The 12,571-nt window shown below is 50.2% G+C and overlaps 5 protein-coding genes across 5 annotated transcripts; 4 read left to right on the top strand and 1 right to left on the bottom strand.

Annotated features, from left to right (window-relative positions):
- Positions 1-373: 373 nt before the first annotated feature.
- Positions 374-2,277, top strand: CGGC5_v015058 (putative permease; the record flags this gene model as incomplete). Its single annotated transcript, XM_032026895.1, has 5 exons — positions 374-629; positions 690-919; positions 970-1,167; positions 1,221-1,322; positions 1,375-2,277. The coding sequence occupies 5 exons, from the start codon at positions 374-376 to the stop codon at positions 2,275-2,277; spliced, it is 1,689 nt and encodes a 562-aa protein (XP_031876677.1).
- Positions 2,278-3,130: 853 nt separating this feature from the next.
- CGGC5_v015057 (putative methyltransferase) lies at positions 3,131-3,916 on the top strand (the record flags this gene model as incomplete). The annotated part of the gene is made up of 1 exon (XM_032026896.1): positions 3,131-3,916. The coding sequence occupies one exon, from the start codon at positions 3,131-3,133 to the stop codon at positions 3,914-3,916; it is 786 nt and encodes a 261-aa protein (XP_031876662.1).
- An 824-nt stretch (positions 3,917-4,740) lies between these two features.
- CGGC5_v015056 (Efflux pump rdc3) lies at positions 4,741-6,322 on the top strand (the record flags this gene model as incomplete). Its single annotated transcript, XM_032026897.1, has 3 exons — positions 4,741-4,925; positions 4,982-5,438; positions 5,489-6,322. 3 exons carry the CDS (start codon positions 4,741-4,743, stop codon positions 6,320-6,322), a joined length of 1,476 nt encoding a protein of 491 aa, XP_031876679.1.
- A 258-nt stretch (positions 6,323-6,580) lies between these two features.
- Positions 6,581-7,672, bottom strand: ocs (the record flags this gene model as incomplete). The annotated part of the gene is made up of 1 exon (XM_032026898.1): positions 6,581-7,672. The coding sequence occupies one exon, from the start codon at positions 7,670-7,672 to the stop codon at positions 6,581-6,583; it is 1,092 nt and encodes a 363-aa protein (XP_031876661.1).
- A 1,383-nt stretch (positions 7,673-9,055) lies between these two features.
- On the top strand, positions 9,056-11,480 carry freB-4 (Ferric/cupric reductase transmembrane component B; the record flags this gene model as incomplete). Its single annotated transcript, XM_032026899.1, has 4 exons — positions 9,056-9,254; positions 9,306-9,603; positions 9,663-10,236; positions 10,290-11,480. The coding sequence occupies 4 exons, from the start codon at positions 9,056-9,058 to the stop codon at positions 11,478-11,480; spliced, it is 2,262 nt and encodes a 753-aa protein (XP_031876675.1).
- Between the last annotated feature and the right edge of the window lie 1,091 nt (positions 11,481-12,571).

The following is a 12,571-nucleotide window of genomic DNA, read 5'->3' as shown; positions in this document are numbered from 1 at the left end:
CAAAATCCGTCATTGGTTCTGGCTAGCTCCAGGGTGTGACGGCCCCGCTATCCGATGGCCGGGGATCGTCAAAGATGGAGTCCCCGATAGCACCCCGGCCGAGGTCTGCATTCAAATCGTCCTTATCTCCATCCACTACCAATTCAGATCAACTCTATCTACAAGGATTCGCAATTGGCTGCAATCGTGTACCGCATGCAAGTTGAGCTTCTTGCTTGAAATATTACCTGCAGGCTCACGAGCATGGCTTATTCACGTCTAACCATTAGGTCTTCGACTGTCATTCATCTCTGATCAGAATTGTTTGCCTTCCTGTCTTACAAGAGCTGCTAATGTTCGTGAGCTTGTCAGCTCTTCGAGTAAGATGGTCACGATGGAAAACATGACTTACCGAGAACGTGGCCAAGCTGCCAAAGAAAAGATCAAGCTTCGGCTTGCCGAGCCCACAAGCTGGAAACTTTCGAAGCAGGAGAGCAGCATCGCGCCCCCTGAGGTATGGACGAACGCGGACATGGACCCCGTGCCTCCGGAAAGGCGAACGTGGGGCAAAGGGGCCTTCATCACGTACTGGTTCTCGGATCTTGTGACTATCTCGACCTGGAACACTGGCGCGGCTATTGTTACAACTGGTAAGATGGCGATGGTGTTTTCTTCACAATTTCCAACACCAAGCTAACCTTCCGTTAAAGGCCTTTCTGCTACCGATGCCATCCTGATTGTCTTGGTTGCCGGCATCTGCAATGCCATTCCAACAGTCTTGAACGGGGCAATCGGGTCTGATCTGCATATTCCATTCCCAATTGCCTCTCGGGCTAGCTTTGGCTATTGGTTCAGCTACTTTGCCGTTGTAAGCCGTGGCATATTGGCTATGTTCTGGTTTGGCGTGCAGACGGCTGGCGGTGCGACATGCGTGACCTCTGTGAGTATGGCCGAGAGATGTTGGCGGTTCTTGTCTGACAGTGCTGCTAGGTAATCGCTGCCATCTGGCCTAGTTTCAAGGACATCCCCAATCACCTACCTGCTTCAGCCGGTCTCACCACAGTGGGAATGATATCATACCTGATCTACTGGCTAATTCAATTTCCTCTGCTTCTGATTCCGACGCATAAGCTGCAGAAGATGTTTTGGGTGAAGACATTTCTTACACCGCCAATGGCCCTCGCAATGGTAAGTGTTCATAAATTAGTTTTCATGTTGTGGTTCTGACAAAATTCTTCAAGGTCATATGGATTTCACTTCGTGCTGGTGGTGGTGGTGACTTCCTCAACAAGCCCAGTCAAGTTCATGGCTCAGAGCGTGCATGGCTGTGGCTGTCTAATCTTGTAAGCAAACCTCGATCGTCGTTTGGGCTCATGGGGACTTACCTCCCTGCAGACAAGCGTTACCGGTGGTTACAGCACTCTCGCTGTAAACATTGCGGACTTTTCTCGCTTCAGCAAAGAAAGACGTTCCCAGGTGTGGCAGCTGCCTGTTATACCCTTCTTCAAGACAATTGTCGCTCTCTTCGGTGTCATCTCCGCCTCTGCCGCTCAAGAAATATGGGGAGTTACGTATTGGACGCCGCTCGAGATCATCAGCACGTGGCAAAACACTGCCGGTGGTAGAGCTGCAGGCTTCATTTGTGCCTCCATTTGGCTCCTTGCGCAGATCAGCGTCAACATCAGCGCCAATGCCGTCTCTTTCGCCAACGATATTACAACGGTAGCACCGAAGTGGTTCAACATCCGTCGCGGTACAGTATTCGTCGCTTTCATTGGCGGCTGGGCCCTTTGCCCATGGATTATCGTTGCCTCTGGCAAGGCTTTTATCAACTTCATGAGTGCCTATGCCATCTTCATGGCTCCAATGGCGGGTATCCTGTTCACGGACTACTGGCTCATCAAGCGGAAGAAGTACGATGTTCCTGCTCTCTACAATCCAAATGGCATATATAGTTACGGAAAATACGGCACTAACTGGAGAGCTTCCCTGACGATGGTTCTGGTGATCATCCCAGTCATGCCTGGGCTGGCCGCAAAGGTGTCGCCAACATCTGTTCATATTGATCAAGGTTTGGCGAACTTATTCAGTTTCAACTGGCTTTATGGGTTCTTCTTGTCTATTTTCATTTATTACTTCTCCAACATTTTCTTTCCTCACAAGCCTACACTTCTCTCCTACGTTGTGACTGGGTTTGGTGACATAGTCCATGGCGTTGAAGCAGATTCAGAGAGCCAAACTGCAGAAGGCAAAGAGAAGTTGGGAACGGAAGTGGATAGTACGACTAAGAACATTTAGGTTGGAGAGTGATTTGGTTTGACAGTATTCACAAGAGCCTTATTCTTACTATGCGATGGGCTTTCGCAGCTTCATGTGACGTGTATATCTTTTGGGTTCCAGATGATGCTGTTGGGTGTGAAGATACACGATCCCTATTACCCACATCCGGCCCGTTGCAGTTATTAGATCAAAGGTGAGAACATAAGACAAGTCGGTAGAACATCGAGTCCAGTCCGGAGTAAAAAAATAAGGGCCCTGGTACTCAATTTGACAGTACTTACTGCGTCACAGGTGACGATGTTACATGTAGCGCATCTGAAATGGAGCCTTGACTCTCATACATGGTTCTAGAGGACAACTCAACCTGCCCATACCGTATACAATGACTATGGATGTTCGGAATATATGCCAGCCTTCATGAAACAATTACGATTCAGCAACTGCATTCCCTCTGGATTCAATTACCCGAGTCTCCAAAAGCGTGCGGTTTTGTCCGGTTGACACTAGCGACGGGATGCCTAACTCTTCAATCAAACAAATGCGAAACGTTTAACGGCATGAATGAGGGAGCTTCAGACGAGTAAACATTTTGACTCCCTGATTGCATTGTCCGGGATTCCCGGGCCGCAGCTCAAACCCCACAAAGTCAACTTGGACCTCGGGCCGCCCCAGCGCTTTTTTGGCAGCGGACTCCACTGTTGACGTACGAAGCCGTCGCATTGGCCGAGACGCACGGCTTGTGAATCTCGAAAGTGGTTAGCGCTTTGACGACTCAACCGCGTATAAAGCCATCAGTCATTTGGAATGAGACGTCAGTGTGTGATCGACTTCCAACGGCAGGCTGCCCGGATCTACGACACCACCCGACAGAATGGCTGCTACGGATACAGGCGAACTGGCGAGAGGTTACACCCTCGTGAACGACACTCAGTTCAACACAGGCCTGTTCCTTCTTGACAGACTGAAAGTAGGCCCGGGCATGCGTGTTCTAGATGTTGGCTGCGGACCAGGCAACCTCACAGCTCACATCGCAGACATAGTCGGCTCGGAGGGTCACGTTGACGGTGTTGATCCCAGCAAAGAGCGCCTTGCCCTTGCCCGCGAAGTAGCAAGGCCCAACTTGTCGTTCCACGTGGGAACAGCCGAGGATCTGTCGCAATTCAAGACGGCTACTTACGACATCGTTTTCGTCAACTCCACGTTCCACTGGGTACAGGACCAGCCTGCGGCAATTGCGGAGTTTGCTAGGGTGCTGAGACCCGGCGGCCGACTTGGGATGTCTGGCGGCTCCGGGGATTACAAGGCAGCACATGAAAAGATCAAAGAGGAAGTCCTTGGTAGAGAGCCATACCGAAACTACCCAGTCATCAGCGGGCCAAAATTTATCAAACAGAAAGACTTGGACCAGCTCCTAGCTGGTGCGGGATTTAAGGAGACGACTTTTGTCATAAACAAGATTGTTAAGACAGCGAAAGACGGCGAAGCCATGATCAATTGGTTAGACTCAAGTTCCTCAGGAAAGACCTATGGTGGCGTTCCGGTCGAGTTACGTTCCAAGGTGCGGGAAGAGATGAAGCAGGAATGGGAGAAGCTCACGACGAAAGACGGTATTCACATGGACATGCAGCTGTTGGTTGCAGTAGCCACTAGAGGATAGAAGGCTAACATGAGTTCACGTCTCCATGAGATCCCAGTTGCGTACGGTGATAGACGACAATGCTATAATTCAATGATTGTCTCTTCGTGCTATAGCCTATTCAAGTTGCCGTTCTCACGTAAACATGTCCACAGCCTTAGCCGCGTTTGGCGGCGGCTTGTGTATGAGTACGCGTATGACGATCTTGTCTTGATTCATTGATCTGACGGCTGGGGAACACGAGACCGACGGAAATTGATCTCCCGGGGGATAGAATTGTTTGGACAAACTTTAGAAAACGTCACCTCCCATCGTATCGCTACTCATGCATATCATTGGCGCTCACTCTACCCGTGCCACACACCAAATTTCGTTTGAGACAAGGTTAAAAAGTCCGATGTGTATGCAGGTCGCATCGCGTTTCTAGAATAAGGTTCCTGCGTCAAGATCTCCACGCGGATCATCTTTCCTCATTTGTCGGCTAATGGAAAACTCGACTAGATAGGACGAAGTCAACGCCTTAAGAGACGGCCGCAGACGCATGGAACAAACCCATCCTGGTTCCAGATGGTAGAAGGATTCGGTCTCGGGCATTACGGCATTTTCCGAGAGTTCCGCCCGGTTGCGAAAGGGGTCTTCCCTGAACCTCCACGCCGTTGGCAACGAGCCAAGCGATGTGTTCGATCCTGTACCTGCAGACCACAGCTCTCACGGAATCTAGTGCTTGGCACTTCCGAAACTCAACTTTTTGAAGTATCGGGTGGCTCACTATAACCAACAGCTCCAGCTAAATGCCCTAGCTGACTTCTAATTCACCACCCCTAGTAAATCACGACCATCCGGCAATGAGCCAAACATACATGCAGTCTAAGCCTGATATCTCTGTCAAAGCCGAAGAGGATGAGTCAAGTACTCACTTTGCCGTGCATTGGAGCGAACCAGAAGATGAGGATCCCGAAAATCCGATGACCTGGTCATCTCTGGTGAAATGGACTCATATCCTAACGATCTCGGTCATCAGCTTCTTGGTGTGAGTGACATTTTCTCAAATACTGTCGCTTTTTTGACACACGTTAACATGAAAAGGCCGCTTGTGTCCGCAATGCTCGCGCCGGCTGTTCCCCTCATAATGGCAGAGTTCAAAACCAACTCTGACACGTTCGCTACCTTTGTGGTATCAATCTTCGTATTAGGCTTTGCATGTGGAACACTTTTCTTGTCTCCGTTAAGTGAGCTCTACGGCCGGATGTTGATCTACAACGTGTCGAACGTAGTTTTCATGCTGGCTACGATGATGTCAGGCTTTTCGAAAAACGAGAGCATGCTATTGTTTTTTCGATTCTTGTCTGGATTCGCAGGCGTGGCTACAATAACGATTGGCTCGGGCAGCATTGCTGACTTGATGCCGAAAGAGAAGAGGGGGAAAGCTGCATCAATTTGGTCTGTCGGCACCATCCTCGGACCAACAACGGGACCCATCATTGGAGGCTATATCACGGAGGTCGCCGGCTGGAGATGGATGTTCTGGGCAATCTCCATCGTTGTAAGTGATCGATGACGCCTTTTAATGGACGCAGCTAACCATGAAGGCAGATTGCCGTTGTCAGCATATTCATGTTTCTCATATTGAAGGAAACATATCCACCCGTCTTACTAGAGAGGAAGGCTGCCAGACTGCGTAAGGAGACGGGAAATCCTAACTTCCGTTCGTCTCTCGCGCCAGACTATACTCCGAGCGAGCTGTTCCGTCGAAGCATTGTTCGGCCGCCAAAGCTGCTCCTTACTTGTCCGATGATCACGGTCATATGCACCTACGTCGCAACCCTCTACGGGACGCTTTACCTGCTCTATGCGACGTATTCCTTTGTTTTCACCGAGGTCTATAACTTCTCAACGGTAGCTGATGGCCTTGTATTCCTTCCTGGAGGAATCGGCACACTATTAGGGGCTTATTACATCGGTACACTCAGCGATAGAACAATTAGAAAGCGCGTCGCTGAAGGGAAGACTCCAACGCCCGAGGATCGGCTTTCCTTCATAATCACGGTTCCTGGGGGACTGACATTTCCCGCTGGCCTATTCATTTATGGCTGGTGCGTCGAATATCGTGTCCATTGGATTGTCCCCCAGATAGGCACAGCCATCACCGGCTTCGGGTCAATCTTGATCTTCACTGGTATCCAGACGTATCTCATTGATACGTTTGAGCGATACGCGGCCAGTGCTGTCGGAGCCAACGCGGTACTGCGATGCCTCTCTGGGGCATTCTTACCGCTTAGCGGACTGAGCATGTATCACAGGCTGGGATGGGGTTGGGGAAATAGTCTTCTGGCATTCCTTGCATTGGCCTTGGCCCCGATCCCCTGGATCTTGGCAGTACATGGTGCCAAGATTCGCAGCTTGCCAATCAACAAAGTGAATTTGTAGCATAGTTTCAGCAGCAATAAGAACGTGATCAGACGGAGAAGGGACATATAGCATAGAGGATTAAATGCAGAAAATCTGTTGGCCTGCAAAAAACATCAATACTGACATGCATAGAATGACTGAACTGAGCTGAACAAAAGTGATGTATTTCTTTTATTTACGAATACAAATGGCATATATACGACCATAGAAGTATGAAATATGCATAGTCATGATAAAATGCGCGCTGAGCTATGGATAAGGGTCGCAGACTCTTTCTCATAATCTCGCTTCGTTTTGTGTTGCTTCAAAAGGGCTGAACATGGCAACAAGCTCGCTCCGCCCAACTCCATCCAAATGCAGCTTCCGCAGATTCCTTCCTGTTTTCCGATACTCCGCACCCATAGCCATCTCGGCGAGAACAATGATGGCTGCAATAGGTGATGCATCTATGCCCAGCTTTTCAGCCAAGCCATGCCAGGACACAAGTAGATCTGGGACGTCTTCGGTGATATTTCTATTATCGATGTCGCTTGGGGCCTTCAGCCTATTATGTGGTGGTGAACTTTGCGCCAGGTCAACGAGATCGGTGAAGCTTTGGTCGTAGCATTCGTTGGATATGTCGACGGCAGTTCCGAGGCGAAGTCCGAACTTCCTGCCTATCTCCATTCGTACTTGGTCAATCGCTTGCATTGTGTTGGCCACGGATCGCGTAAGACCGTCTCGATACAACATGAAGTCTCCAGCAGTACTTTCAATGCGTCCGGCGTTCATCAGCATCATCGCCGGGTGGAAGACCCCGTTGACATTGGAGAGGCTGACTTCAATGACGCTACTGCACCACTTCAGCTTCATTGGGAAGATGCTTTGGATGTCTTCGTAGAACCCGGGCCGCATATCGGCTCGCAAGGCTGTAATGAAAACAACTTTCTTTCTCCCGAAGACGAGAAGGTTGTTGTCATCCATCCTGCATGAGTACGGCGACAGGTTGGTCTCTAGTATGTTGGCCACCTCGATCTCAGCATCCATCAACAAAGACACCAAATTTCCGGGAATGGCGATGATTGTATGGCGTCTAAGATCGTACTGTTTCATTTCCTCCAAGATTGTCTGCTGCCCAGTCGAGGGGACAGTGAGAATGAGAATCTTGGAGAATGCTACAGCTTGGCTCATGTCGGTCGTCAAGCGCAGGTGCGAAAAGCCCTCCATCATGCCGCTGAGCATAAGCCGGCCTTTGCTCATCACATCATTGGCATGCCGCAAATGAGTCTCGTGAGAGTACAACAGTGTACTCTTTCCATTGTTCTGGAGATCGGCAGCAAGGGCAAAACCAGCTGGCCCAGCGCCTACGATAGAAATCCGGGATACCATATTTCAGAGTATCTCTTGACACTAATGACGGTGGGAGGGGACGAAAATGAGTGAGGGAAAGAATACGCGGACAGCAAGAATGACAGAGATAATGCCAAGAACCGGAAGGAAAGATCAGCAAAGGTTGTATGACATGCGTCTCTTCATAAGAAAACCAACAACTTTGATATACCGCTGTGCAAGACTCATGTCCGTGAGATCTTTAGACATTGATGCATGTGGTTCTGAAAGACACCCCAGCCCTGGACTTGGGTTTGGTATGCTACCTGCTCAAGGCAGGCAACCCTATACAGTGTTACATAGGTTAAGTCAATTTGCCGCCCAGACGGGACGGAGTGGCGAGGATAGCCCGGATAATTGGCTTTCTGTTTCAGCCGCACGGCCGTTGGTGGCTCGATTCCCCTCTTCATGGTCAAGAGTTGCCAAAGCTGTGGGCGTCCCACCATATCCTTTGGACGTGCACACCCTAGCACTTGGCGGTGGATTTACAGAACCCGAGTCCTGCTTAGTGAGTGATCGGCATGAACCCAGCTGGGTGGTAATGACGAAAAGCCAATTCTCGACGTCCATAATGAAGGCTTCCTGAAGATACCACCTCAGGAAATATGGAAGTAAACAATCTAGAGACTAATGGCGATCTGATGTTGGGTGGCTTGCATGACTGCATACCTCCCGCCGCTTCCCCGCGAGGCCCACGTGCGAGTCCTACGCCTCGACTCAGCACAAGCGGGCGATCACAGACGATTGCTTTCCTAAAGTGGCCTCGGGCAGTAAGACTCCAGTCCGGGGGGGTTTCAAGGTACCAAGCGGGCTCCCGGGTAAGGTTCCCAGAGCGACACGCTGCTGTTGGCGGGGTATTGGGTTTCAGTAACCGCAAACGCCATTAACGAGGAACTCGGAAAGCCGTGTCGAGGAAGAAGGCCATGAATAGCCAGCTCGAGTTCACACGGCGAGTTTAGACTCCTAAAACACAAGACGCGACGCCGTAGGGCGTATTGAGACGGGGATACGATTGAGTTAGGGATGTTGCGCTCCCCGTTGTTTTATACGTGATTGACTAAGTGCTTGTGGTCTAATCTTAAAGTTAGCCTCTTGAACCTTCTCCTCCTTGTTGCCAAGTTTTTGAAGGAGACCACACCTTTGTCATCATTGATCTGGGCAAGCTTTCTCGAGTCAGAGCCCTGCCACCGAGGCCTGAACCGGCACCCGATACAGCCAGTCAGGCAGCTTTCTCCGTCCAGGCACGTAGGTACCGTCACGTATGCCAAAGCTCGGGCTCAGGCCACTGATCATACAGTTCGGATGCTCGTTCCTGTTCGCCCATCTACCCTCATCTCTTCTTCAGCGCGACTTTCGACGAGTCTGTGAGTCGATATGCCCGCCATGGCAACTTCAGTCGTCGTCGCTCTTTTGGTTCTGGCTCTCGGTGTATCTGCTCAGGTCGGAAGCGGTGTCATTGGCTTCGGTATTTCGCTCTATCAAGATCTATGCTGCCAGGCGTGCCACGACTCACTCTCTTCGTTATGGTTGACCTGCACCACTTTCAGCAATGCGACAGCTAGCAGCATGCCGGGCATGTCTGGTATGTCGAACATGCCTGGAATGAGCATGCCGATGGCTATGACATCGCCAGAGTGTTATGCCTCGAACACTCCCTGGCTTCAGACAATGGCATTCTGCATTCAGCAGCATTGCACCGCCGATGGCTACCCCGCCGATAAGCAGGCTGAATGTTTCAGTAATCAAGCGGTCGGCGGAGCACGATCGCCGACATTCGAGCAAAGCATGCCCTTCATAGCACCCACCATCGAGCTTGCGGCCAATGCCACCTGGCTCAACATCACAAGCTTGGTGAACAGCGAGGTGTACTCTTCGACTTACGGCAGCGAAGGCGAGTTCCGTAGGTCCGAGTATCTCCACTCAACATACGCGTACGTAGCACAACATTTTCCCTCGTGCTTTCCATTGAAATCATACTGACTTTACCCAGCCTCACTTTGTACCTCGTGGTTATTGGAGGATGTCTCGCTTGTGGAGTCTTGACGCAACTCGCGGCTGCTTTCCCTTCAATTCACAGACGGCTTCAAGCATCCAGATTCTGGCCAAAGCTGCGAGAGTACATCTTCCTGCCAGGTTTAGTAGGATCTCGACGATTAGAACCTTTGCCTGGCCAGGTAGGCTATGTTCCTCGCCGAACTATCAGCATCTTCATTGCCATCTACATCACTCTGAACGTTGTCTTCTCTGCCATCGGGTTTGGCAGCTTTCAGCCGAACATCAACTTCAAGTCCAAGGGTTTTGAGCTTTGCGAGTATGTAGGTAATCGCACTGGAATTCTGAGCCTGGTCAACGCGGGGCTCGCTATCTTATTCGCTGGCCGCAACGATGTCTTGATCGCTCTGACAGGATGGAGCCTCACGACTTTCATAACACTTCATAGATGGGTTGCACGGATCGCTACCGTGCAAGCTATCGCGCACTCGGTTGTGTATACACTGGCATATTGGCAACCTGGCTATGACGGGTTTTCAGCGTATGTTGCCAAAGTTGCGGAACCTTTTTACGTAAGCTGTCGTTTCTTTAAGTGTTTGGCCACATTTTCTAACATTATCGGCAGTACTGGGGAATTATCGCCACCATATGCTTCAGCCTGGCCATGGGGGTTGCTATTCTTCCGATGCGGATCAACTTCTACGAGACTTTCCTAGCTCTCCACATTGTCCTCGTAGCTGCCGCGTTGGCTGCATGTTGGTACCATATAGTGCCCCATTTCACCCTGGCTTTCGGCTACCAAACCTGGCTTTACATCTGCTTCGCATTCTGGGCCTTCGACCGGACAGCGAGATTACTTCGCATTGCTATGTTCAATCATATTGGCGGCTCACAGGCAACACTTGAGGCAATTCCGGAATCGAAGGTCATGCAGCTGACAGTGTACCCTCGGAGTATGAGAGGGTTTGGCCCTGGTCAGCACACTTTCCTCTACTTTCCAGGGTTGGGAATGTTCTGGCAAAGTCATCCTTTCAGCGTCTCGGGCTGGAAGACCAGGACCAGCCCTTCGTTCAAAGTCATTGCTGGGGTCCCGCCTACAGACACAAATAAGACAGAGACCAAGAACAACTCCGATATTGTGGTGCTTTCTAATGGGGTTGTGGACCAGGGTCCAATGTCCGTTTCGTTCTTGATTCACCCCCACAACGGAATCACCGCGCGACTTCAGCAACGCCTTGCGTCCTCCAGCAATCCTACCATGGATATCACGGTATACACCGAGGGGCCATACGCAGGCCACCGAGCAAAGCACCTACCTCTGCTCAACGCTGACACAGTACTCTGCATCGTTGGTGGAATTGGGATAACTGGCGTCCTTGGGTACATCCAAGAATACGCCACTGCATTGCACAATGCCGATGAAATATCCCAGAGAGGCGCTGGTATAATGAACAGAACAAAACGGTTCATATTGGCATGGTCTGCACGGGAGATATCACTCATTGAATACGTAAGGCAGAAGTATCTTGACGGGGCGGCCGGCATAGAAAGCTCATTCTGGTGTACGGATGCAACTGTCTCGAAGCTACCATTCAAGAAGGATGGCAGATATGAGGTGGATATGACTACGACGGGAGTCATTCTTGGTAGAATGCATGCTGAGACTCTGGTAAAGTCTTGCCTGGAGAAAGAGTGCCGGACCGCTGTCTTGGTGTGCGGTCCTGGTAGGATGGCAGACGAGGTCACAAAACATGTCGTGAACGGAGTGAAAGATGGCTTCACCGTCGACTTGATTGAGGAGTCCTTTGCATGGTGATGTTCGATCTCCCCTGTCACACATATGGGCGTTGAAATACAACTGGTCTTTTGAGCATCAAGGTCACTGGCGCGTAGCGCCAATGTAGATAAAGTGAGATTTCTAATCAGTAAGGGACAGAAGTGCTAAAGCAAGAATCCATGCACATCTATGCTCTCAAAGAAAGTTCGGCGATAGTTTACATAGTTCGGTACGGGCAAGAAAAGCAGCAGAAGTGAGGGAAGCGCGGGTAAGAATGGAGGGCGCGATTGCGGGTAGTGTTGCAACAGCGGCAACAGCAGCCTTAGTGGCCCAGTTCCTGTGGCAGAGATCGCTTCAGCATCGACCAATACGTGTAGAAAATGAACGTTGAAGATTGAAATGAACATTGAAAATTGTGGCTCGCTTGGCGTGTGATGAGTGAGAAAGGTTTGAGGATCACATGGTGGAAGAAGTCATTGGAGAGTTTTTCTATTCGGGCAGACACTTTCATAAGGTGGAGCACCAAGCCACGTCATCACCACCCTTCTCACTCTTTCTGGGCATATCGTTGTTGTTTTTTTTGTAATTGGCATCGTCCCTGTCGTCGTTCCTGTCGTCGTCCTCTTTGCCGGCCGTTTTCATCGTCATCTGTCGTAGATATCCCTTTTATCTTACTATCCACACGGATAGCTGAAGCTCTTAAGCGCGGCTGCCAGAGTCTGTCAGACTAAAACTGGTCACTACAGGCGGTAAAGGCCTGTATTAAAAATGAATATTTGAAAGGAGGGGGGGTTAAGGGGGGATCAAAGGACAGCTGAAGCTCTCAACTTAGAAAACAACCCTCTTCGTAAAGATTCAGTCGCGCCAACAACCCCAAAACGTGCCGCCAATAGGATTCAAACCTAACTAACACAAGTAATTCTCTCTGCCATATTCGTACGCAGAAGACAAAGGTCCACAAGGCCTCATAAGTCAGAAGAACCTTGAGAGTGCCTTTGAGCCCTAATGTCCCTTGATGGGGCACGAGAACAGAAGAAAAGGGTGAACCACCCACAGGCCCCTAGCGACTTCATAACTACAACTAATTCACGTAGAATCGAATCTCACCAACATCCTCCTAAGCTTCCACT

This window comes from Colletotrichum fructicola, assembly GCF_000319635.2.
Source record: "Colletotrichum fructicola Nara gc5 chromosome Unknown KSG_Nara_v1_contig09, whole genome shotgun sequence".
Classification (NCBI taxonomy): domain Eukaryota; kingdom Fungi; phylum Ascomycota; class Sordariomycetes; order Glomerellales; family Glomerellaceae; genus Colletotrichum; species Colletotrichum fructicola.
This window is presented reverse-complemented; position numbering and strand designations above follow the sequence as displayed.